The sequence below is a fragment of the Gasterosteus aculeatus genome, chromosome 15, assembly GCF_964276395.1.
Source record: "Gasterosteus aculeatus chromosome 15, fGasAcu3.hap1.1, whole genome shotgun sequence".
Lineage (NCBI taxonomy): Eukaryota > Metazoa > Chordata > Actinopteri > Perciformes > Gasterosteidae > Gasterosteus > Gasterosteus aculeatus.
Window position 1 is genome coordinate 1603590 of NC_135703.1, and position 24497 is coordinate 1628086.

General features: G+C 46.3%; 1 protein-coding gene across 46 annotated transcripts; it reads right to left on the minus strand.

Annotated features, from left to right (window-relative positions):
* Positions 1-331: 331 nt before the first annotated feature.
* On the minus strand, positions 332-23692 carry mark3a (MAP/microtubule affinity-regulating kinase 3a). Of its 46 annotated transcripts, none has more exons than XR_013452740.1 (20): positions 23271-23692; positions 22924-23191; positions 19346-19528; positions 19120-19173; positions 16494-16542; positions 15345-15410; positions 13717-13787; positions 13190-13246; positions 12351-12587; positions 12090-12209; positions 11040-11139; positions 9751-9863; positions 9476-9623; positions 9162-9361; positions 8726-8832; positions 6722-6991; positions 5939-5965; positions 3920-3967; positions 2230-2274; positions 332-1156 (listed from the first exon to the last, which is right to left on the minus strand). XR_013452740.1 is itself a non-coding variant. In XM_078089256.1 (20 exons), the coding sequence occupies exons 2-20, from the start codon at positions 22972-22974 to the stop codon at positions 1080-1082; spliced, it is 2055 nt and encodes a 684-aa protein (XP_077945382.1). In that variant the 5' UTR covers positions 22975-23191; positions 23271-23692; the 3' UTR covers positions 332-1079. The 46 variants fall into 46 exon arrangements, 35 of the variants coding, with proteins under 35 accessions (XP_077945382.1, XP_077945390.1, XP_077945381.1 ...); XR_013452739.1 differs by having other exon boundaries at positions 12069-12209; XR_013452741.1 differs by having other exon boundaries at positions 22924-23186; positions 23271-23619.
* Positions 23693-24497: the final 805 nt, after the last annotated feature.

Genomic DNA, 24497 nt, shown 5'->3' on the forward strand with positions numbered 1-24497 from the left:
TAAATCGGTTCAAATGTACGTTTAGTTCAGGGAAACGCTGCAGTTTACTGGTCCAATCTTCGCATTTAAGATGCTGTCAGTTTTATATTGGGACGAATGTAGAGTGCTTTGAAGCACTGATGCCATAAAGGCCGAATTTAACCAGAAATGACCTGAAGGTTGTCTTGAAGCGGATTTACTGAATGCCTCAAACATTGAGTCTATCAAAGGCCTTTAAAACGGTCCACATCTTCCCCTTTAAAGACACCTGGTTTTAGTGCTGAAGAAATAGACGTGGTGCTGAAAGTCAGTCCGTTATTCCCACCTCGTGACAAATAACCAGCATCACACATTCAAGTTGACACTTTAATTGAGACATGAGTGACCCATAAACCATGTGACCATTTACAGACTCCACATCTCTACTTTTTAAACGAAATACAAAAGAAACAATGCGTATTGCAGTGAAGCCGTGTGGAAAGTAAAGAGAATATTTACACTGAAAACTACATAATTTGTTTTTATTTTTCCCAGCAGGAAAAATAAGATGAAATAAATAAGAATAGAAATGTTTAATTTTTTTGTCCATTCACAGCATAACAAATATTCAACTCGTTAATGTCGGCCTGGATAGACAGATATTAGTAGGTAATTCAGTGATTATTGCCAAAAGCCTTAATCTATACATTAGAATATTCAATACATACTCTGTATTTTGTTTAGAAAAAGAGACATTTGGAAACTGCTACTTGGATGATTGTACAGCTTAAATACTTCTAGATATATTTATATATACTTTAACCCCCCCTCCCCCCTTTTTTTTTCTTTTGCTCATAGCTTTAACTCATTGGCAACTTTGGAAGCAATGTTTTTGAAAGCGATGGATGATCCGGATATCCGTTTGAAGCGGACGCCGTTGAGCGAGAGGCGCGGCAGCTTGCAGACCTCCATCTCCCACTGCACCAGGTTCTCCGCCCGCCCGTCCCCGTGCACGCACAGCAGCAGGAAACTCTCTTGCTGCTCGTAGTCGCAGTTGTTGGCGTCGAGCACCTTGCGAATCTCCCGCATGATGTCACAGGGCTCCATGGAGCTGGTGGTCCTCATACTCCAAGTGAATCGGAGGGCGCGGGGTTTACCGTCTTTGTTTTCCCCTTTTTGATCCCCAGGTACATGGCGACTGTGGAAGGAACGCACACAGGTGTGAGTCGGGAGGTCGAGGTCACGTGCTGCTCTTCAAATCTTTGTCCGATCGAACACACGCGTGAGCGTCGCTCAGAGAAGCTCGTCAGAAGCCAAAGGACCAGTTTGAACTTTGAGGGTTTTATTCGCTTTCCGCCAGGAGTTATGATGAGATCACTACGAGACAAGCGGCTCTGCCTGTTTTTTATTGTCATTTTAAGACTCAGTGTGTCTCTTTCTGGATGTTTTCTTTAACGTCATGTAAGTTTAACAGGACTATTTATCGGCCGTATTTCTCAACCAACTCTCGGCACACAAGCAAATTTCCCAGAAAGTCTCAAACTAATCCTGTAAACTTGATTGGCTGGAGTTTGTTTCTACCAGGACTCAAAACACAACTAATCATTGCATTCAAACTCATCACGTGTAAAAGCCTCAGACAATCATTACATTCAAGTCAAAGCTCTGCATTACTTTACTGAACCATTTTTGTGACGGTGTGATTTTCCCCCATTATCGTTATTCTCCCTAATTACACCACCAAAGGGTTTCTCTTCATTTTAATTAATATTTAAAAATGCAGTTTTTAAATATTAAACTAAGAAAATAAGAGCTCAAGTCAAAACGAGACAATACGAGCAGATAAAAAGATTCATTTCCAATTAGTTTCCGTACATTTAGGTGGATTTGGTTCTAATTGGATCTAATCTTGTGTGTATAAAAAAATAAAGCTGTGACTGAATGTAACGTCAAACACGTCCATGCGGTCTTATTTCTTCAAGGGGAGGGCGGAGGGGTACAAGAGCCTCCTCGGCTTGACAAGGACACAGCGCATGCTAACCGAGCAGCGCATGCTAACAGAGCATGATAGCAGAGCAGCGCATGCTAACAGAGCATGCTAGCAGAGCAGCGCATGCTAACAGAGCAGCGCATGCTAACAGAGCAGCGCATGCGTCCCAGCCGAGAGGACTTCCTATGAGGGAGAGGAGCAGCTGGAGTTTACAGAACATTTAAGGAGGAACAACACACAGCAGGGGCTTGTGGGGGGATATGAGGGGGGGGGACTCTCACCTTGAGCCCTCAAGTCTCCCGTTTCTCTCAAACTCGGTTGAGACTCTGGAGGACCACGAGAAGATCAGACAGGGAGGAGGAAAAACAAGAAAAAGATGTGGATTGTGCATAAGGAAATTATTTCAACATCAATAAAGAAAGACTGCGTGCAAATAAGAAGAAGAAGAAGAAGGAGAGTGACACCGATGTGAAAACGAACAACGAGAGCCACCACCGAACACACAAAAATACAAAGACATGGACGCGTTTCTTTTTCACTTCCTGTGAAGAATCATGATGATAAATAAAAAAAAGTACATGAAAAATAAACAGTGATGAATGTTCTCAAACCAACAATTTACAGAAAACGTCTGCACACAGAAATGCATCTTGGTCCTCTGACCAGGAGAGCAGACGTTCAGGAGAGCTTCAGCAGCTTATTTATCCGCAACCTTCCTCCTCTGAATTAAAAATGCAAAATCTAGATGACCTACTGCCTAGTTTAGGTGTTTACGTAGGAATGCCATTATTAAATAATAAATTATGTGCACAATTATTAAAGCATATATTCACACTTTTGACTTTTGAAAATGTGTTTGGTATTAATATGGAAAAAAATAACTTTATCCCATCGCGTTGCTTTAACTTTGTGGAAAAGAAAACGTAAATGTCAACATGCATCACTAATTTAAAGCTTAAACTAAAACAGAACTTTTCTGCATGACGTTTTGTGCTTTGTATTTATTAGTTCTCAGAGTGTGTAATGCCACGTGGGATGTTGTGGAACAAGCTGTTTATATTATATTTATATAAAGTATTTACACTAAAGAGTCTCCGGGTTTTATTCTAAGTGTTAAAGTCTCTTTTAATTAATATTTCCTGATGTCGGGCCCAACAACCCCCCCCGGACCGTTACATTATTGGACAATAAAATACAGCCTCTGGCCTTATTGCTTAAATACGTTATACCAGCTTACTTTATTATATTTTCTGTGTCGGTTTACCTGTACACATAAATATTGTCCGAAATTAATCTTGGAAATCATTTAATATGAAATATTTCTACTTTGGGAATCAATAAACAGTCCTCTTTAATAAATTAAATAATAAAGTATACTTTATGGTATCGTGATTTTTTAAATAATACTTTATGTATTTTGCTAGATTTGACAAAAACGTACATCTTGCATATTCTTTGTCATCATATCTTATATTTGACGTTTTAAAAAAATAAAATGACAACAGAGCATTTTATCAATAAGGGTTCCATAAAAATAATAACTTTGTAATAAAGTCAGCACCTTCTACTGGGAATAAGGTGTTAAACCGACAGGAATCTGGTCTCTGAATAACTACGAACACGAGGAAAACGTCTGCGTGTTTCACAAAAGATTAGATTAAAAAAGGAAAATAAGCAGAAATCTCCCTGCTCCCTTTATTGTTATCAGTCTCCCAGCATGCACTGCTGCCTGGAGAACAGAAACAACAACAAAAAACAGGACGGGGTGGAGGAGGAAGTGAGTCAGAGCTCCCCGACAACAAGAGGACAAGTGGACAAGAGGACAGACGGGACCGACAGACGGGATCGACAGCTGATCCCGGGTCAGTCAGAGGCTGTGAAAGAGCGAGGGGGGGGGGGGGGGGGGCCCTCCACATAACTCAAGACTTTATCTCAAGAGGAAGAGGTTGAGGGATCAAAACGGCCCCTTACTCTAGATCTTCATCTTCCTACAACTCTCTATATCTTCTGCTCCTGAATCTGAAAAGAAAAAACGGGAATCTGAAAAAATATTCCTCAAATGGAAACGTGACAAAAATAAAATAAAATAAAAAAAATAATAATCAAGAGCGAGAGGGAAAGGATATAAAATGCATGGACATGAGGACAGGCCGTGGAGGAGCATGAGAAGGAAGGACAGCTGAGGGGACACTGGAGGGCAGAGGACTTACTAAGGCTCCTTCCTCCCTGGCTGGAGGGGGGGGCAGGCCCTGTTTTGGCCGTCTGCCGTTTGGCCGGGTCAATACTGACCCTGAGAGGAGAGGAAGAGCAGCGAGAGGTCAAAAGGTTAAAGGACACAGGAAGGTTAGGAAGACAAAAAAGAACAGAAAAAAAAAACCAGGAGGAGGAGGAGGAGGACAACAACAACAACAACAACTCGGTGGTTAAAGTCCCCGAATGCGTTGAAAGGTGCTGAGGTTCAAAAGTGAAACGCAGTAAAACGTTATCAGACAAGTCAGAAATAATTATACTTTGTGTTTAAAAATGAGTTTTCTACTTCAGTTGGTTAAAAATAACCAATAAATACTCAATAATTAAGACAAAATAAAATAATTATTCAACCACCTAATAATTTCTCTTTACGGACGACAACTGGTTCAGTTATCAATTTATCTGTTGGCTGTTTTATTGATTTAAATAGAAGGATTCGAGTCCTCCGATGTATTGTTTAATAGCAAACCCAAATAATAAATAACAATATAATAATGATAAGAAGTAGGAGTTGCATATTTGCAGTAAAGTAAATTACGTTTAATTTAAAGAATAAAGCTCATGAACATATTTTTATATCCAAACATTTTTGACCCGTCTAATAATATTTTACTACATTTTGTCTGCACAGAAAATGAACATTAAAAAAATAACAGAAAAGAAGTGAGGTGATTGGTGAGACAGAAGGAGGACGATGATGAATCCAGAGCGCTGGAGGACGAAGATGATGATGATGATGATTCTTCCACAATCAGCCCCCAGGGGGCGCCGCTGAGCCGCCAGACGGGAACCTGCAAGGGCCAAAAAACTCCTCCGGTCCCGAGGACGAGACCTCGCAAAAAGCTTCAAGAACATTTTCTTTTTCACACCGTGACCTCATTAAGGGGAGAAAATGACCCAACGGGGTTGAGGGGGAGTCAAGAGTCCCAGATTGTATTTAGTTATGATGTTTTAGGTTACACATCTTCAATTCTTCTTAAAATGATTCACCAAAGCCCAGAAAGTTTTGGAACACAAAACATTTCCCAAAAACTAAACGTAAAGATATTTGCTTTTAGTTTAAACCACTGGAAGGATCACAAAGGCTTTAAAAGCGCCAACGTTTCCTCCTCAGTTTAAAAACGGGAAAATCTTTCATGAAAAAATCTGAGCCGCAGGCAAGAAAAAAAAAAAAAAGATCTGGGTTTTAAGTTGAACAAATGGAGCAGAATAAAGTTTCAGGCTCCGTCTAAAACGTGAAGCGTCAACATCAGCGAAGGAGAGCAGGTTGGATGACAGCGATGGACGGCGGCTGTGAGGACCAGCATGCATCAGCAGTCGATTAGTGGCAAGCTGCTCCGATCGACTCATCGAGTCTGGTCCTCTCGACCAATCAGCTTCATCCACTCAGACCGAACCCGCCCCCCCGGGGTCCGTGCACACGCACAGCAGCTCAGACGCCCCCGGCTCTGTGACCAGGTTTCCTCCGTTTTGCTCTCAAACGTGGTTCTAAGTGGATTCGATGCGAACGCTCTGAATCCCGTCCGTCGTGGACCTGAAGCGTGTGCGTGTGCGTGTGCACGGCCCCGCGGGGAGTTTGTCTGCAGCCATGCGGCGTGTTAGTCAGTGCCAGCAGCCTCGACACGCTCAAAGAGGAAGTCGTTGTGCGTTTGTTTTTCAGGGAGATGGTTCTGGTTAATTTGGGGGTTTTGGGGCACGGAGCAAAAAAAAAAAAAAGGAAAAGGCGGGAAAGAGTCCTACCTTTTGGTAAACCTGAATGACATGTTTCTACAACAGAATCAGACAGACAGGGACAATGGTGAAGGGAGGCGTGAGGGAAAGGGGGGGGGGGGGGCAATGAGGAGTCTGAATGAGTGAACAAACACGGGGTGGAATAATCAAACAGTTTCCTTTCATTTGGGCTGAAGTCCTTCACAGTCTGCGGATCATTTCCCTCGTTACATAAAAGAAACGTCCTGCATTCCAATCCTAAATCTAAATACAGCCAAATTAAACAATATTACTTGATTATGTCCATTGATGCATTCAAGGTTCTCTGAGGTGGCGCGTAAAAGTGCAGTTTATTCTAAACATACTTTAACTTCTGGAAGCAGATTATGATATTAATGCAGATTTGTAGTGAGTACATTTCTCTGAAGCTCAAGTGCTTCAGTATCTTGTAACGTTCCGTCTCACCAACAAGTCGACACCTTCAGATCATCACGCGAGGATTTATGCGCTGAAGTTATTTTTACCAGCGAAGTGGTCGGTGTGATTTCGGCGTCTCGCACCTCAACGCTTCAAAGTACGTGAATCTCTTTGCAACTATTACGCAAGAAAATGATCCGCAGGCGCGATTTAAAAGGACCAGATGTGCCAGATGTGCTCAGGAGGTCCGATGGAGGCGCTCTCTGAACTCACAGATTAAACAAATCACTTCATACAGGAATCAAAATAGAAATAAAACACCGCGGCGCGAGCGGGACGGGAGAGCTAACCCCTCCCCCCGACTGGCGTGAGCCCCCACCCCCCCCCCTCGCCTACCTGCGGGTGAGCTTGGAGGTGAGCTTGGAGAAGAGGTTGCTGGTTCCACGGCTGCGGGTCTGGGAGAGGGGCGTGGCGTCGTGGGACAGCGTGGGCGAGGCGGGGGGCCCGTTGTAGGTGGCCGTGCGGCGGTCCCTCAGCTGGCCGCCGTGGAAGGTGCTGCGGCTGGCGGTGCCGCGCGGGAAGCGCAGGCGGTCGGGGGTGGAGGCGTTGGCGATGCTGTTGATCGACGCCACCGGGTTCCTCTGCCCGCCGGGCGACGCTGCGACGCTGCTCGGGGGGAAGGGGGAGGGGGCAGAGTTTGAACACGCGTGTTTTCCACTGCAGACCTCACTGGCGGTCACTTGTCTTATTGGTTAGCGTGGATCAGCGTGAAGAAGCAAACTAATCTTCTACTGACGTTACAGGAGCACAGTGAAGGTCAAAGGTCAAAGGCCCCCCCGCACTGTTTGGACTGCAAGCGTTTAACTGCAACGTAAAAGACTCACCCAACTGACCACTTTTCTCTCCTTATCTTTTAAAACTCCTGCGTGGATTAATACTGTTGCCATGGCGATTAAATGAATGATTCCTGCAGGTCAGATTACGTCAGGGTGGGAAATGAAGTAAAAACTGAAACCGTGCAAATGCAGTAGCTCGTGGATTAAGACTCGTTTTCAGTGTGGGAGATAAAACTTTTATGAACCAAACACACTGAACCGATTTGTGCTTCTGATCCAAATATCTAACAGCTGTTCCTCCACTCAGACCTGTAATGGAGGTCAGAGGAGAAGAAGCGTATTTATTCCTACTTTAATAATTAACCGGCAAAGCGCCCCCTTCATACAGGACGAACACCGGAACACAAATTACAGAAAGCACACGGGTCCGTGTGGGCGACAAAACAGGAGCCTTCTGTCCGCGTTCATTTCCCACCCTGAGCATCGAGCTGCTGATTTGAGCCGCGACCCGGAGTTAAAGAGTCGGGTGGCGGTCAGAGGGGGGGGGGGGGGCGGAGCTCGTTATCGTCTCCAGTTCAAACAGCGAAAAATATCATCAGTGAGGATTCATATTTTTCTCTTCTTGCACCTTGTTCAGTGTCTGAAAGCAACACCCACCTCGTCACTTGTTTTTAGCAAAGGTCACTAAAGTTCATCTGATTCATTTCACATTCCTTCTAGTTCTACTTCCTCCTAAGTTAGAAGCCAGTTGAAATCCGGTTAATTCAAAGATTATTATTAGCTCATTTCCTTCTGGACTGAAACGCGAGCGAATCACAAACAGGAGAAGTCGACTGCAAGGAAGACAACTCCCAGGATGCATTGCTGCTCCACGACGTCTTAAATGTCTTGATTGAGAGAAAATGTGATTCACAAAGCTGCTGCTGGTACTGCAGCCCCCCTCCTGCCCGCTCCGGGGGGCCGGCGAGCATCGATTTCAGACACTGACCACCAAGATAACCGCCGCCTTTTGCTTCCCCTCCAGCGAGAAACGGTTGCCGTGGTTTAGCCGCGGGGTTAAAGAGCGTGAAGCCGGCGGGATGTGTGGGGTGAGCGAGGGGCCGGACATGAGACACAGACAGGGAGGTGCTGGGAGGCCCTGTCGTCTTACTTGGGCGAGCAGTAGTCCAGGGCGTAGTAGGAGTGGGGCAGCGTGGCCCAGCCCGCCGGGCCGGCGTTCTGGTACCTCAGCCGCACCGAACCGGACGAGGCACCGAACGCAGCGCCCGCAAAGCCGGAGGAGGGGCTAGTGGCACACGCCATCTCAGTCATGCTGCTCATGCCACGGTGAGAAGGAAAAATAAAGCATCCGCGACCCCCGAAACCACAAACACACAGGTAGAAATGAGAAAAATGAACAAAGAGGGTGAGTGGACAGAAAGAAGAAAGAATCCAAAATAAAAAAAGGACGAAAAACAAAACAAAAACCCGGCACGAGTTGAGAAGCAGTCAGCGTCGAATCGGACCACATTCAGCTTTAAACCACAGAGCGCCTGTGAAATAGCCCTGAGGTGAAAGGTCTCACCTGTTCTCCTTCCCGTTGGGGATGACGGACAGCCGGTCGCCATTGTTCCGGTCGCTGCAGACGTACGTGTTCCTCCGGGTCATCGCCGCCGCCGCCGCCGCGTTGCTCTGCAGACAGATTCACACATTCACTCATCGCGTGTCAAGGATCCGCTAAATGCCAACGAATGTTTGTAGAAGGAATAATAGAAACAAGCAGGAAAAATTCACAAATATCAAAGAATTAACGAGGTTCAAACAAGGAAACCTTAAAACAAATAAAAACACAAATCAAAATCTGTGCTTTCTGGATTATGACGAAATATATATATATATATGCCAACGATTATATATATATATATATATATATATATTTGTACAGAATGCATAAATTGTTTGAATCAGATCAAACTAATCGTCTTTAATGTCCCTGACGAGACGTCCGTCCAGCGACTCACGCTCGGCCCGGTGGTGGCGCCTTTCCTGCGGTCGGGGATGTCGGCCTTGTTGGGGTTGTTGGCGTTGCCCAGCAGGGGGGAGGCGGGCGGAGCGCTGGGTTTACGCATCTGGACTCCGCCTTCCTCCTTGGCGCTGTTCTCCGCTGTGGTGGTCGGACTCCTCTTTGGGTGGGACATCCCAGGAGGGACGTTCTGACCGACTGCCGGGGGGGGAGACGGACGGTGAGTCAAAGCCGCCCTTTGTACGTCTGGCAAAATAACCATTAAAGCGGCAGAGGTCACAGGAGGACCTCTTCCCCCCGCTGGCCGCTCACCCTGCTCGCTGTAGCGCCTCTGCTTGTGGTTGGAGGAGACGCTGCGTTGCACCTTGAGGTGGGAGGGCGACTGTCCGTTGAGCTCGCTGCTCGGCCGCGCTTTGGCCAGAGACAAGTTGCTGCTGGAGGCCGACTCGCTGGGCTCCATCTGCCGGACGGAGGGAAGGACACCAGGACCCGAATGAGAAACAAGCACTGAGCTACTTTCCAGATTATTGATTTAAACGTTTATTCTACTGCAGATAGTACTATATGTATAGTACTATTGTTGGTACCTCGGAGGCCTTGCGGCCCAGCAGCAGGTAGGAGGCTGTGATCTCGTCATACTTCATCTTGGCCAAAGACTCCTGGATCTCCTCCAGGTTGTAGCCCATCCCGACCATCACATCTGCACACAGCGAACAACAGCAACATCTTAATGAACACAGATTATCAACAGCAGGAAGGGTCCGTGGTGGGAGATAAACACACACACTCCCTCCCATCCTCCAGGTCACGTTTGTAGCCGCACGCTAGCAGAGCCTCCTGCTGCAGCTCGGTGTGTGTGTGTGTGTGTGTGTGTGAGCGATGACATAACACGAAGGCTTCTGGCCGTTCATCTCAACACTTGGCATTAATCTTTTAAAAGACGTACTCCATCTGCAGCGTGTCGGAGCACGTGGAGGCTAAGGATGCTCAGATGAGTCACGGGCAGGTCGGATTTATTCGGCCTATTTTTAAATTTCTTTATAGATCTAACGAGAAATCTGTTCCTGCAGCCGGAAAGAAGAGCAGCTCCTCCAACCTGCCAGATGGAAAAGCAGATTTCCTCCAAAAGGAATCGCCGGAGGCTGTAAAAACATTGTTAGAAAAAGAAACTTCCACACGTCTCCGCTGAGCCCAGCTGACCACCTCCTCCACCACCTCCTCCACCTCAGATTGTGAATTCAGTGGGATTAAATCCTCCCGCCAGACGCATCTGATTGAACTGATAAAAGAACCTTCTCGTCGTGGGCAAGCAGAGCAAGAGGACCGGTGACATCACAACGCCCGTCAGGACTCAGCAAAGTGATCGATTCCCTTTAATTAATTTGATTAATCCGGCCTTGATTCAATGATTGCGTCTGGAAATGTGAAGCAAAAAGCAGCCGATCAAAAAGAATTCAAATGAAAGTTTTCCAATGTGTCGGACGCAGTTTACCGTCACGGGACAAATAATGAAGCAATATTTTGCTTTGGTGGATCGGAAGAAGAGGACTTTCAGAATAAAATAAATTCCTAGATCGATGAACCGACGGCGACGTTTCAGCGTCTCATCCTTCTATTGTGTGAGAGGAAAATCCATCCATGCACGTATTACAGCGCGTTCAATAAGACACTGACGTGGGATCACCAACGCCACGTTTACATGAAATATAGAACGACACCTCATGAGGCCGTTACATAAGAGCCCCCCCCCCCGTCTCTCTGCAGGCAGCAGCACGGCTCCTGTTTATTTATTCATCATCCCGTTTCATCTTCTCTGGGAGAAGGAGAGCAGCTTTGTGTGGAGGAGCGTTAACAGTTCCGTGATGAAGCTTTTTACCGATTCTCTTCTGATCCGTGATGTCCAGCTCCGGCTCGATGTACGGCTTCAGCTCGTCTTCTTCAAAGCCGGCGTTGATCCATCGATCCTTCATGATTTGCTGCAAAAAGTCAAACCGTTAGAAGCCGACTGATGACTTTATGTTTCAGAATCACACGTTTACATTTAGTTCCCTTAGTTTATTGGATTTAAGCTGTAAAATGTTATTTTGATTTTAAGTCTCATTATGTTGCATTAAAGTGGCAAAATGTTATTTATAAGTAACTTTCAGACGGACTACGAGACCGATTCCTATCTAAAGAGATTAAACAGGAATATTTTGGTAAAGTACATTTTTACTCTGACTCTTTAAACATGTTTATCATCATGAAATGGATGATTTATTTTGAATTTGCAGCTGATCAATCGCTCTCTGGGGAGTCGGATGGGGGGGGGTAATAAAAAGGTCACAGCCAAACTAATCATGGCCGCTCAGGCTTTGATGTGACAACAGCTTCTGGCATCAAGCAACTAATAAAGGACGTTTACAGAGAAGGTCTCAGCGTCCCTCCTCATCCTCCCGCACATCCAACGCATCCAACGCAAGCGTTTTAATCTCAGCTCGAAACACAAAAAATGAAATTCTATGATGAACTTGTGCCGCTCTCACAGCCGGAATCGAACCGTCCGTTTCTACGGTAACCGGCCGGCTAAAGTGGTTCATGCTTTTAACTCAAATCTACTTCATTGTGACCCGAGCGAGCCGGTTTCACGCGCCGCCCCGAACGCTGCGAGGAACCATCGACTCGAAGACGAAGGCGGGGAAGCGAACAAAAGACTATTTTGGAACGAGAGCTGCGGCGTGTTATTCATGGTTACGACATCAGAGAGGAGAGCGTGGGCCGGGAGAGGAGAAGAGAAGAATCAACAACACAGGCCAGCGTGGGCGTCAGAGGAGAAGATGCAGGAGGAGGAGGGTGGATGACATTCTCCACTGGTGGTGGTGGTGGTGGTGGGGGGGGTGAGATAAGAACTGAGAGGTATATTTACATTTTCTGCGTCCTCCCTCACCTCGAGCGTCCCCCGCTTGGACGGGTTGAGCACCAGGAAGCGTTTGAGGAGGTTCTCGCAGTCCGTGGACATGTAGAAGGGGATGCGGTACTTCCCGCGCAGCACGCGCTCACGCAGCTCCTGCAGGGAGACGTTAGCAGAGACGCTCAAACGTGCAACAGGAGCCTCAATGAGCATCAGATCATCTCCTGTGACGTGTGCAAAGACATCTCCAGGTACCACAAGCTAACCCCTCTAACTGGTGATGCGTCTCGGTCCCACCTTCAGGTTCTGTCCGTCGAAGGGCAGCGAGCCGCTGACCAGCGTGTACAGGATGACCCCGAGGCTCCACACGTCCACCTCGGGCCCGTCGTACTTCTTCCCCTGGAAGAGCTCGGGCGCGGCGTAGGGCGGCGACCCGCAGAACGTGTCCAGCTTGTTGCCCATCGTGAACTCGTTGCTGAAGCCGAAGTCGGCGATCTTGATGTTCATGTCGGCGTCGAGGAGCAGGTTCTCCGCCTGGGGACAACGGTTACGAGCATTTTCACCTCACAGCTTCTTTAAGGTTTTACTAAATATTCTATTCAAGAGCTTTTTATTTTGCATGATAGTTTAGTTAATAAGTCGACAATTTCCCAAACCAAAAGACGACATTTGATTTACGATAAATAGAAAAAGCCAAATTACAACTTTTCCAGTGTGTTTTGGATGTTAATAATCTGTTGTTTGATAAATCAACTGATCATTTATGCTCTTCGTGTGCGGTTCGCGTGCAACGAAAGAGTCCAAAAAGGTAGGCGAGGACTTAAAAGTCCAAACATCTGCCGACATGCAGCTGTGGGCCAGAGACTAATTAGGAAGCTGAAGAAGAGAAGAAAACAATTTTCCGCTGAGCTGGAGGACTGAACCATGAGGGGTAAACAGCGCTCGCCTTTAATCTCCGCCGCTGACGCCTGAAGGACTGTGGGTCAAACCTGCGACGACGAGCGTCACGAGGTGGAGACACATAAACTCCTCATAGCTTACGCCCCAACAGCCGGCTTACTCTCAGCGCAATCAGGCAAAGCGCCGTGTTTCTGCAGCTCGGATGTAATTTAACTGATGTTGAGCTCGTGCGTCACCTTGAGGTCTCTGTGAACGATGTGCTTCTGGTGGCAGTACTGCACCGCCGATACGATCTGCAGGAGGACAAAAAGACGAGCCGGAGTTTAGTTGAACGTCTGCTGTTGTGTTCTCAGGCGGCGATAAAGGATGTGGTGGAAGGAGGAGGAGGGGGAGGGGGAGGTGGTGCGGTCGACGCAGACAGGAACGATCAAACGCAGCTGAAGACACCGGGAGGGAGAGACGTCCTGTCACATCCGCCGTTTAGATGATTAAAATGCAAGTCAAAACACACTCAGAGAAGGTCAAAGTTCTAAGACAAAAACCATGGAAACGACACAGTAAGCCCCGCCCCAAAGCACCCCGGCTTTATGGTCTATTTGACTAAATGAAACATCATTTACTAAATGAACATCGTGTACTGATCAATGTTCACGGAGTGATAAATGCACTCACAACAATGGGACCAACAGACTGTAACTGACAAACATTCACGGAGGGGAGGGCGGGTGAAAGCAGAGCGCTGCGGGGGGAGAAAGCCGGGTACCTGTCTAAATTTAGACCTGGCCTCTTTCTCCTTCATTCGTCCATGTGCGACCAGGTAGTCAAACACCTCCCCTGCAGAGACAAAAGGGACAAAGGAGCAACGAGTGAGAAGTCGCAGACGAAAAGGAAACAAGTGAATTCACAACTTCTGAGGACACGCAGATGAGAATAACTTCTCCCGGGAGCAGCCGGCCCGCTTCGAGCTCGGTGCCGCCGCCGCCTCCACGCCAAGCACAAAGCCCCCCCCAGCAGCCCCTCGACCCACGCTCCTGCTCACTCCCAGCCAAAACGTGACTAAGACTGCGCGCCTCAAGCGGCTGCTGTGCACGCGTGTGTGTGTGTGTGTGTGTGTGTGTGTCGAGGCAGGAACAGGAACTAAACAAGCAACGGAAAAAAGGGCCACTTTTCTCGTCCTCGCAGGCCTCCCACTCGCTGGCGCTGACCTGCAGAGGCTGAGCGTGCGTCTCCGTTCTTCACGGCTCTGACTCACCCTCAGACGGAGCGCGGCAGCTAACACTTAGCACGCCGGAGCCGAAAAGGGCACGGCGTGCGCCGCGCACGGGGACGAGATTAGGGAACAGAGCTGGAACGCAGAAACACGTGAGGAGATGGAAACCGGTTCCTTAATAATTTAATAACGCAGAGGAAACCTCTCGAGCTGCATTTAGCCACTGAGCCGCTACCACAGGCGACCAACGATGCAGAAAAACATCTGCACGGCAACATGGCGAGCACGAGCGCGGCCAACGTTTACTGGTTCATCAGGACGCCGTGGCACTGACACAAACGGATTTCGCATTTAAAAGAATCAAATTAAACCACGATTCTCTAGAAATCACCAGATTAAGAACCCGGTTTGGTGGGTTTATCGTTTGTGGGCGGATCCAGAAGAGACGAAGGCGGTTCTTTCTGTGACGGACTTTACAGTCGCCGACCAGCTGGAGCGTTTGTGTTCCACGGATTCCTGGAGCGCTCCAGAGATTCCAGGATCACGTGGTCGTAAAGGTCACCTTGCGATTCTACAGAATCAGAACTCGGAGACATATTGGGTTTGTTTAAGCAGACGTCTCAGAGGTAATGCGATTGGCTCGCCGGCGAGCACGCCCTTTTCGTCTCGTCGTGACCGATGACACGACTTCTCCTGTGTGGCGCCGCATCGAAAAGGACAATTTACGAGGAGCTTTCACGAGGAATAAGAAGGACGGGCTGTCAGACAGCTGCCGCCGCACTGAGTCACTGTTTTTCTGCTCACCGCTGAAGCTTCTGCTGGAAATGTTTCCCTCACGTTTGATATTTATGATTATGAGTCAGCGGAGGCGCTGGTTCACCTTCACGGCGACGTTCGTCTCCATCGCTTCTCCTGCGCCGACCTCCCGGCTGCAGCGCTCAAGCCTTCAGAAGGTCCATTTGCTGATCTTTACGTTGGGAGTTTGTGTTTAGGAGTGTGTGCGTAGAACATAAGGACACAACGGACCCTTAAAGAATCCCTCAGTTTCCTTCTCCACGTGTCCTCTACACGCAGCGCGTCAATCATTAACGCATGCCTCACATTCTGCCGCTAATAAATCATACGCGGGTCTCTGGGGGCGCGACGCAGCTCTGCAGTTCACAGCTTTATTTGTGCCTCACCTCCGCTCGCGTACTCCATCACCAGGTAGAGCGTCCGCTCAGTCTCGATCACCTCGAAGAGCTTGACTAGAGACAGGAGGGGGGGGGGGATTATTAATACAATTATGTTAAAAGGTGCAGGCGGTTCTGTCAGAGATGGTGGAGTCATTTTCCTAAATGGGCACAAAGAGAAAGTAGAGCAGCAAAACTAAACAGCAAAGGAGTTGCAAATTGTTCAAGGGACGATTACCTGTGGTTGGTGTGTGTGTGTGTGTGTGTGTGTGTGTGTGTGTGTGTGTGTGTGTAACACGTGAGCTCAGCATCCAGCAGCATGTTTACTGCACGGCCTAAAAGCTGCAGAGTGTGTGCGAACTCAGAGATATAAAAAGAGCGATGAGCGGCTAAATATAGCCGAGGTGGGATGGAGGCGAGGATGGAGAAGATGGAGGTTTGGTGGGAATCATCACTCGTCCGCAGAGCGCCGGGAAAAGGAAGTTAAAAGTAATCCTCGTTACCAAAAACACACCCGACAGGTTGGTCTGCTGAGAGTGTTTGTTCTTCTAACACGTTGAACAAAAGCCTCCAATTATCAATGAATCACTGCGCTTGTTCTTAAAGGGAAGAGAAGCCGGATTTTTGCTGGATGAAGATTCTTGAATGTGGACATTTGCTGCTTTTCTTTGTTACAGATTTGACCAACAAGCTTATGCTGTATTTCAATCATGTTTGGGCATTTATTTTGTTAAATGGAGAACTGACAGTCAAGTAAGTGAACAAGGGAACGAGAGTAAACAATTGATAATAGATAAAGAGACAAAGGCCCTTCTGGTATGTGAGCAAGTCTCTCTTCAGTCTCTTTAGTGCGTAAGAGCTCAAACTCATTTTGGGTCGTTGCCTTAAACAAACGTTCACATTCACCACGATTGTGTGATTTTAAAAAAGTCTCGAGGGAACCAAAACTAAAAAAAAAAAGGAACTTAAAAGCTGAGACTGCAAGTTTAAAACAAGTTGTGCTGCAGGATCATGTGCTGCCCAGTAAACAGAGGTCAAAGGTCAGGAGGCCTTTAAGCAGAGACGCTGACTTCAAGGCTCGATTGATCTTCACTTTGAGACATTTACAAAAGCACACGTGAGGAAATCTCACCACAAGTCTCGAAGCTCATGACTTACCGATATTTGGGTGGTTCAATATCTTCATGATACGGACTTCTCGAAAGAGCTGAAATGAAAAGGAGAAAAGATTATAGTTCCCTATAATAAGATATTATTAATATTATCGGTATTATTATCATCATCAACAACAACAGGGACATTTGTGACCATCACCTCAACAACAGAATCACCCCGCCAATACTCCCAATACCGACTAGAGCTTGAACGCATCGTAATGTCAATCAGCTAGCAGCTAATGCTAACTAGCGCGCGTCCTGCAGATCACCTAAACACTGCAGAAAAACGGTTCAAATCATTTTGCACTAAGGAATCCGTTGTTGTGAATCCTGCTCAGACAAACAAACACGTTAATTGTACATCTTCCATTCTTGCTTTAACAAGAAGCGTGAGTTGCACAGCAGGACGCGCTCACTTATTCATCTGGCACAGAGCATAATAAATGTGCACACGGATCACAGCGCTCATCTTTTAAAGGGCAGTTCACCGTTTCCTTTGAGTTAAAGAAGCAGAGGGCTTTGTATTATTGATCGGCCCTCCTCCCGTCCATGAAAAAGGCTTCATCCGTGTTTCACGAGCTTCCAAAGTGTTTTCTTACCGACGAACAAATCGAGCCGGAAAAACAGAACATAAATATTCCTCAAAATGTTTATTTTGATTAGAAAACGTTCCACTGATCCATCAATCAATCAATCGATCAGTCTTTTCAATACTTGCGATTGTTCCTCCGTTCTTCTTATCTTTGGAAAGCTTTTACTTTTAGCATTTTATGATAAATATCCAGTGCGTTGAAAAGGAGCAAGAATACTTCTGCTCCCATTTGGTTTCATGTTATTGTTTACACATGTTATTGTTTACATTGGCACAAAACGCTGAAAAACGGGTTGGTTTTACTCAAATATAAAAGATTAGAGTCTTTGTGAAACTTTAATAGAGTATGAAGCTGTAAATCTTTAGGAATCAATATGCTGACCGATTGATAATCGATTAGAAACCCTTTAAAAAGGTAAAAGCTTCTCAGAAATTGAGTCTAAACTCATAGGAATGAAATATTTTAGATTTATAGATATTTTTGTGTAGAATGGATTTGAGATTAATTATGAAGACAATAAAAATGCTTTATTTTTTTAATTATTGGACATTTATAAAAAGGCAAACGGAGTTAAAATCTTGAGCTAAATTTGAAAGGAAGGACAGAAATGTATAGTAAGACGTATTGTACGAATCAATTCATACTAATAGTTAACTACTAATACGTCTCTGCAGCCACAGAAAGAAAAGTGTGTTTACATTTAATCACGACCTGAGTCCCCCCTCCTCCTCCTCGCTGACCTTTAACCCCGAGAGACAACAAGCCCGTCAGCAGGTCCAAAGAGGGCAGGAGGAGCAGAGTGGGAGCTCAGAGCGACAGATGTGAACGTCGACTCCTCCAAACTATTAACAAGAGGCCGAAAATAAACATTGGGGCTTCAGAGACGAGATCGCTCCGTTACATAAGAGGTCACGGCGAAGGATACGAAGAACACGCCACATCCGACCGACGCCAGAGCAACACCTCGACGGATCAATAATCAATGTTTGTATGATTGATCGTCCAGGAGCAGACGCGTCCTCGGGCTAAATGCTAAGCTAACTTCTAGTTGTCTTCACATGGATCTTGTTCTCTCATCCGTGGACGTCACACAAGCGCTGCAATATTCCTCTAACACAAAAGACATCTGCCAATCTGCAGTAATTAAGCTTCATCCCCTCAAAGGAGCCGTGACTCTGACCCACGTCAGGGTTTCCTTCACCCGCACCACCCAACCAGGAGAAAAGCCAAACTATGACTAGCAACACCTTTAAAAAGCACTGGTTTCTGTTCTCCAGCTGCTTGAAATAAACATTAAAAGGACATTTAAATCCCAGCAGATTCTCCCTGCAAAAGAAAAAACGTCGTTGACGTTCAAGCAGGAACCCAAAAATAAAAAACAGCCTCGGGGGGCGAAGACAAAGAGCCGCTGGCTTTGTGTGTCCGTGCGGCGGCGTCATGACTCAGTGTTTTTCTGTGGCCGCCGTGTCACGTGGCCGAGCGCCAAAGGGCCTCCGAGCCACAAAGGACGCAATCAATGCGGCTTCGGAAACACTGATGGCAAACCGCCACGCTAAGCCCCGCCCCCTCCCGTCTGACGGGGGGGCGACATCGCTCGGAGGGCAGTTCTCAGACGTGAAACCGCTTCCAAAGAAGTTTTCTCAAACAGGAATGTGCATTTGGTCGATTTAACGGAAACTAAAGCGTCGCTCCACGACGACCCAATGAGGACAAGGAGGTGGACAGTCTCCGGGAGACAAATGACCAGAAAAAGACTTTAAAACCACAGACGCTCAGCAGAAAAAAACTCTCAAAGTTGCCAATATTTCCTTCTTTGGCTGAAGAACAAACATGAAACACACGTTGAGATAAATCATAAACCATGATGAAATCAGAAAAAGCACACAGGCTGCGTCCCAGCATGCACCGCTTCCCCTTTACAAAATTAATGCCCAATCTGTTGTGCTTCATGTTCAATTCATAAACCGATTCTGCCTCAGAGAGCGAGAGGGGGGGAGGAGGGGGAGGAGGGGGAGGAGGGGGAGTGTTAGTTACCTTCTGAAGGCTGTTTGGGTTCAGCTGCGTCTTGTCGATTATCTTAATCGCCACCTGTGGAGAGAAAAACAAGTGACACGGAGTTGAACAGGACGGAAGGAGGTGGGACACGAAACACAGAAATCGATTCCGTCCCATTTCATCTCATCTCGATCCGAGGAGAAGTGAGCGGACACATAAACGCCCCCCCACCAGATGTGCAATCTGTGCAGAGCGTCCGCCTCACCTCTCTGCCGGTGAGGATGTGTCGGGCCAGCTTCACCTTGGCGAAGTTGCCCTTGCCGATGGTTTTGAGCAGCCGGTAGTTTCCCACGTGTGGCTGCTGCGGCTCCTCGGAGCCGCGGGATCGGACGCCGGTCCGGGCCGAGCGCGCGCTGACCTCCTGGCGCCCATTGCTGTGAGAGGTGTGCTGCGAGGGGAGAGGGGGCGCCGCGTTATTACGCTTTACATCCTTTCGTTTGTTTTTGGAAACAGAAAAGAAAGACGAAAAACGTTTCCTGTGGGAACAAAACTGGTGTAATTTGTATGACGTCAAAAGTCCCAATAAAGATAATTCATTTAGGAACATGTGATGATGCTTATGGAGGATTTAAATGTTTCCACGAGGAGCCTTCGACCCCCGACAACGTCCCCCCCCCCCCTCCCCCCCATCAGCATCACGTTGGCTCACCAGCAAACAACAACTCAAATGTCAGCAAGTCGAAGAGCAGATGAAAGAAATTAATTTGACTTTTGTGCCTCATTTTATCGTATTAACGACCACAAAAACATGTTTTCTTCTTTTTTGGTTGAATATTTAAAAATTGTACAACTGCTGTTTATAAATCAAAGTCTTTTGGTCCTTCAAAGCAGATGTTTGAAGAGTGATATTAAAATAAAAACCGCCTGGCAAGCTGCTGAATGCGGAAATAAAGATTTCAACTGTGTAATAAAATAAGCGGGTCAATCCATAAGAGCAGCCTGGTTACGACACCAATGTTCTCATTAACACAGAACAATTAACGGAGTTGGTGAACGGCCAGAGTTCATTGCGTCAGCAGACCGCCGGGAAACAACGCGCACGCATCATAATATCCTCGCTGCGCCTCCGCTAGAGGCTTTATTCATATTACGATTATTCACAGAAACACACATCCAGGGGGACAAACTGTTGAGTAACACCCAATGAATTCTGGTCTTTTATCTTAACTACAATCAAAAGATCCACTCCCCCAGTCTGCCGTTGCCCATTGATTTGTTTTTTTGGGAGGGGGTGTCCGTGTGTTGACAGCAAGTATAAATAGATCGGATCGATACTCGGTGCGGCCCGGTATCGACCGCTGACGCCTCGTTAGCCGACCCCATCGGCCCAAAGAGCAACAACAAGAGTTTACACGCAAACAAAAGGAAGAAACCTGTGAAGTCTGTGAGGACGCCACGGGCCCCGAAACCCTCCGTCTTTAAAACCACAATAAGTCCCACTAAAGTCTGCGCGCACTAGAAGTCACTGATGGAATATTTCCGGCCTCCTACAGCGATGGCAGGAGGTATAAATAGGAGAAGGTCACTGAAAACCTCAGACAGGAAGAAGAAAAAAAGAAAAGCCTGCGGGACGTTTTCCACTTGCAACACATCATCTGCTAATCACAGAAAGAGACCCAGAAATATGCATCTACGCTTCCTGGATAACAACTATTTCCTGAGACGAGCCGAATGTCCCGGGGAAGTCTGCCGGTGTGGGGGGGGGGGGGGGGGGCTACTCACGAGGCTGCGGTGTCTCCTGGCCGCCCGGGAGCCCGTCATGTTCCTACTGATGATGTCCAGAGATCCACACTACACCACCCGGGTCCCAGCGCAGACCACCACAGGGGGGGGGGGGTTACTGATCCCTGTCAAGCCAGCTAAGGGGCGGACACGCCGAAACCAGACACAGGGGCCGTGTCCTTTCAGAGTAAAAGCCCAGGGAGCCTGTGCTCAGAGTACATCGTACCAGCAGGTCTAATGCAAAAGAGTGATCAACCTCTACCAGCAGCAAAGTTAAGGTCACGTGATCATTCAGGGGCACACTCCCATAACAGGTTCATTATTACTCATTAAATGGAGCCATTCTGCGGGATGAGTACTTCCACTTATATTTGGATACAAAGAAGAGTATTTTCTGCTATGTTGTACAAATATTTTACCAAAGTAAAAGGTGAGAATACCTCTTTTCAGCTTGACTAACGTCACATTGATCGCCATCTTTCATCATTTCAAATTATTTTGGCCTCCGGCATTGGACAGTCTGAAGGGCCGGGATGCATTGTGAGGCCGTTGGTTTTGTCCAATAAGCGCCGGTCTTTTTCTGCCAATGTGGGAACCATCCTCATACTGCGCAGCTGGAACCTCACCTCATTCTCAGTATGCCGCCTCACAGACTATGAAGAGTGATTGATGTGCTTTTCCTCTGATTGACAGTTCTGCTCGTGTACGAGGTCATGCAAACATTGCCAGCTCAATAAAATGCAACTAAAGATTATCTGCATTATTGACTTAACAGTTAAGTATCACCTCAGTCTGCAAATGTCTTGTTCTTGCAACAACGCGTAACAATTTAGTCAAGACTTGATGCCTTTCAGTCTGTCCAGAATAATAATAATATTATATAATACACCATTTGTGATTATTTAGTAGCTTCTGTTGACACATGGACTTATGTCTTAATTTGTAATGTTTTGTCTGTCTGTTGGAAGAGAGATTTTATACAAGTTAACTTAATATAAAGTTATGGTAGTTCTTCGAAGTTTCCACATTTTGCAGTTACTAAATGTCTCTCCAGGGATCAATAGAAGGTCCCCACGTGCTGTTTGTGCTGGACGCGTGTTATCTCCAGGTGACTCTCTGCTGTGGCCGTGATGACTGGTGAGATCCTGATGATTTGACACATTACAAAGATCTGTTGGAATCTTTAAAACTCGCTGAATTTATGCCAAACAGGAGAGGAGTGCTCAAAAAAAGTAACTTTCGATCTCAGCATGAAGCAACAGTAGAAAGAAATGGTAGATTTTGTATTTGATGATTTCATTTCTGTTTTTTCTAGCCAATTCGTCAGGAAAACAGCCATTTAAAAATAGAACCCTCAATTTTAAAAAACTGATGACCAAACAAATTTAAATTAAAGTTTCAGGCGTAATGTTTTTTTAACCAAAATAAATAATTTAGTTTTTCAGCTTGAAGTTTCGTTTATGTAATTGTTTTCTCACAATTGCATTTTTGCATGTTTAAAACACTAGAAAATAACATAACTTGTTCAATTATTAAAACAGCGCCTTGCTGCCTTCATCACAAACTCGTTGTTAGTTTTAAACTGAAAGGTCCGAACCGGATGCTACTGGGTCGCTACCTTGACAACGCAGTTTTCGGACCGGAGTTATTCCCTGGTCGGGAGGAGGCGGAACCAATGAGGGACGCTGAGCGGTTGCAACCTTTGAGTGACAGCTGGCAGAGCCAATAAGGAGCCCGCACGGGGACGACTGTTGCCTGCCAGAATCAGCAGGCAAAGTACTGTAGTTTGCTAAATATCCCAACTACCTCATAACTACCAGTTTTAACTTATTTCAAAAATAGGATTTGCGTGTAAATGAATCACAGCACGGAGTGAAATTAAACAGCTTGTTGGACACACAGGATGTTTGTTTACGATTTGGTGACAACGTGCGAAACAACTAGCGAACAGTCAAATTAAGAAAACTAATAGGCAGATATTGTAGCACAATATCCTCCTCCTTCTAGAAGCTTTTAATTTAAACGAGCAGAAATGCCCAAGAAACAACCCTTCATACTCACACTCTCCGTCACCTTCTCGTTGACCGTTGGCAGAGGAGTTTTTGTTGACATCTCTTTTATTTGTCCTTAATCCCACCAGTGGCCGTCTGCGGACTCCCGCCACCCACCGAAGGAAAGGATCCGGCACTTCGCTCAGCCCGGTGAGCGGAAGGAAGCCCGCAGCTTATGGCGTTGCGGTGCAGCGGGGCTCTCCGGGGGGAAGCGGTCTCCGCATGGATCGTGACAATTTTCGAAACCAAACCGGACGTGTTAGAGACGAGCACCTGAACTGCAGGGGACCGGAATGAAAACAAATCCTTCACTAAAAAAAAATAATGAAAAAACGCTCCGAGGTTCGCTTTACTCACATGACGCGTCCTCTCGGGCCCAGGTGTAAAACTCGAATCAGTGCCCGTGTCAAGTGAAGCTAACTAAAGTAACGTTAAGACGCCGCTGGTCGCCACTTTAAAAAAAACAGAATCAGTCCCCAAAGGTTTTATTCTTTGCACCAAAAAACAGTTTAAAGAGTAGCCATGGCGTCGAGTGTCACCGCCCGGTGTTTCCTGGAGGGATTCACAAGGTTTCGGTGGCTGAAATACTCGCCGTCGAGTCGGATTTCTTCCATCTCCGACGACCCAAAGTGGAGCTGCTCCGTCTGTTTTAGGTGGGACCAAAATGGCTACTCAGCGGCTGGGCTGGATTAGGCTGCGTTCAGGGACCGCTGCCAGGCTCCGACGTCAAAGTGTTGTCATGAGCAGCAGAACAACCAACTTTTCGTCGTCAACAATGGTGGGGGGGGGGGGTACACGTATTCTTCACTTTGTGTCTTTTACTGCACATTTATGGTTCTTGTTTCTATCTTACTTTTCTTTTTTTCATGCCTTTTTTAAAATGTATTTTTGATTTATCTCCGGTGTAATAATTTCCCTCGGGATTAATAGTTCCATTGCATCTAATATACCAAGCCAAAGAAGTTTGAATGCAGAACGTTTAGCAGTATAGACTGTAGTATTGTTTTTTTAACACTGGAAGATTTTTTTACAAAACCAGTCTAAAAATACAAGACAAGGAAAAGTCTTCAATTCAAAATATAAATTAACTCAAATTATTCAATATGTACATTACTATCTTGACCTCTTCCATTTGAATGCATTTTTCGGTATCTTTAGATCATAAACATCAACGTGTATTATTGCCAATTTCGCTGAATTTTAATGCCAATTTTGATGTAAAATGTTAGAAGTAACAAGAACAAATTTAAAACACTAAAATATAGTACTTGAGTTTATGCACTTAGTCACGTAACATCGAGGTTGTGTTATTTTTTCTGATTCGTGAATTCATATTTAATAAAATTAAGTCCCTTATCGTGTCGAACGGTGGCGTCTATATTTCCGACAGCACGCGAACGCAGCATCGGTGAGTGCAGCTGTACGGGCGGAGGAAGTGAGCGAACCGGCGGGGAGCGTCATCATCCGGGAGGAAACGTCTCCGGGGAGGTTTATTAACTCCTCGTGAAAACAGTTTGGGTCACATATTTACCCCTGCAGTCTCCAGCTTAAATACAACAAAAAACAAGTTCTAGAAATGAGCCC

Coding starts and splice junctions, on each gene's coding strand:
- mark3a (XM_078089236.1), bottom strand. CDS start 22,974: ATGTCAACAAAAACTCCTCTGCCAACGGTCAACGAGAAGGTGACGGAG. Junction 12,210..12,350: donor TCGACGGACAGAACCTGAAG/GTGGGACCGAGA, acceptor GTCTCCCTGCAG/GAGCTGCGTGAGCGCGTGCT. Junction 1,157..2,229: donor GGGAGACTTGAGGGCTCAAG/GTGAGAGTCCCC, acceptor TTCCTTCCACAG/TCGCCATGTACCTGGGGATC.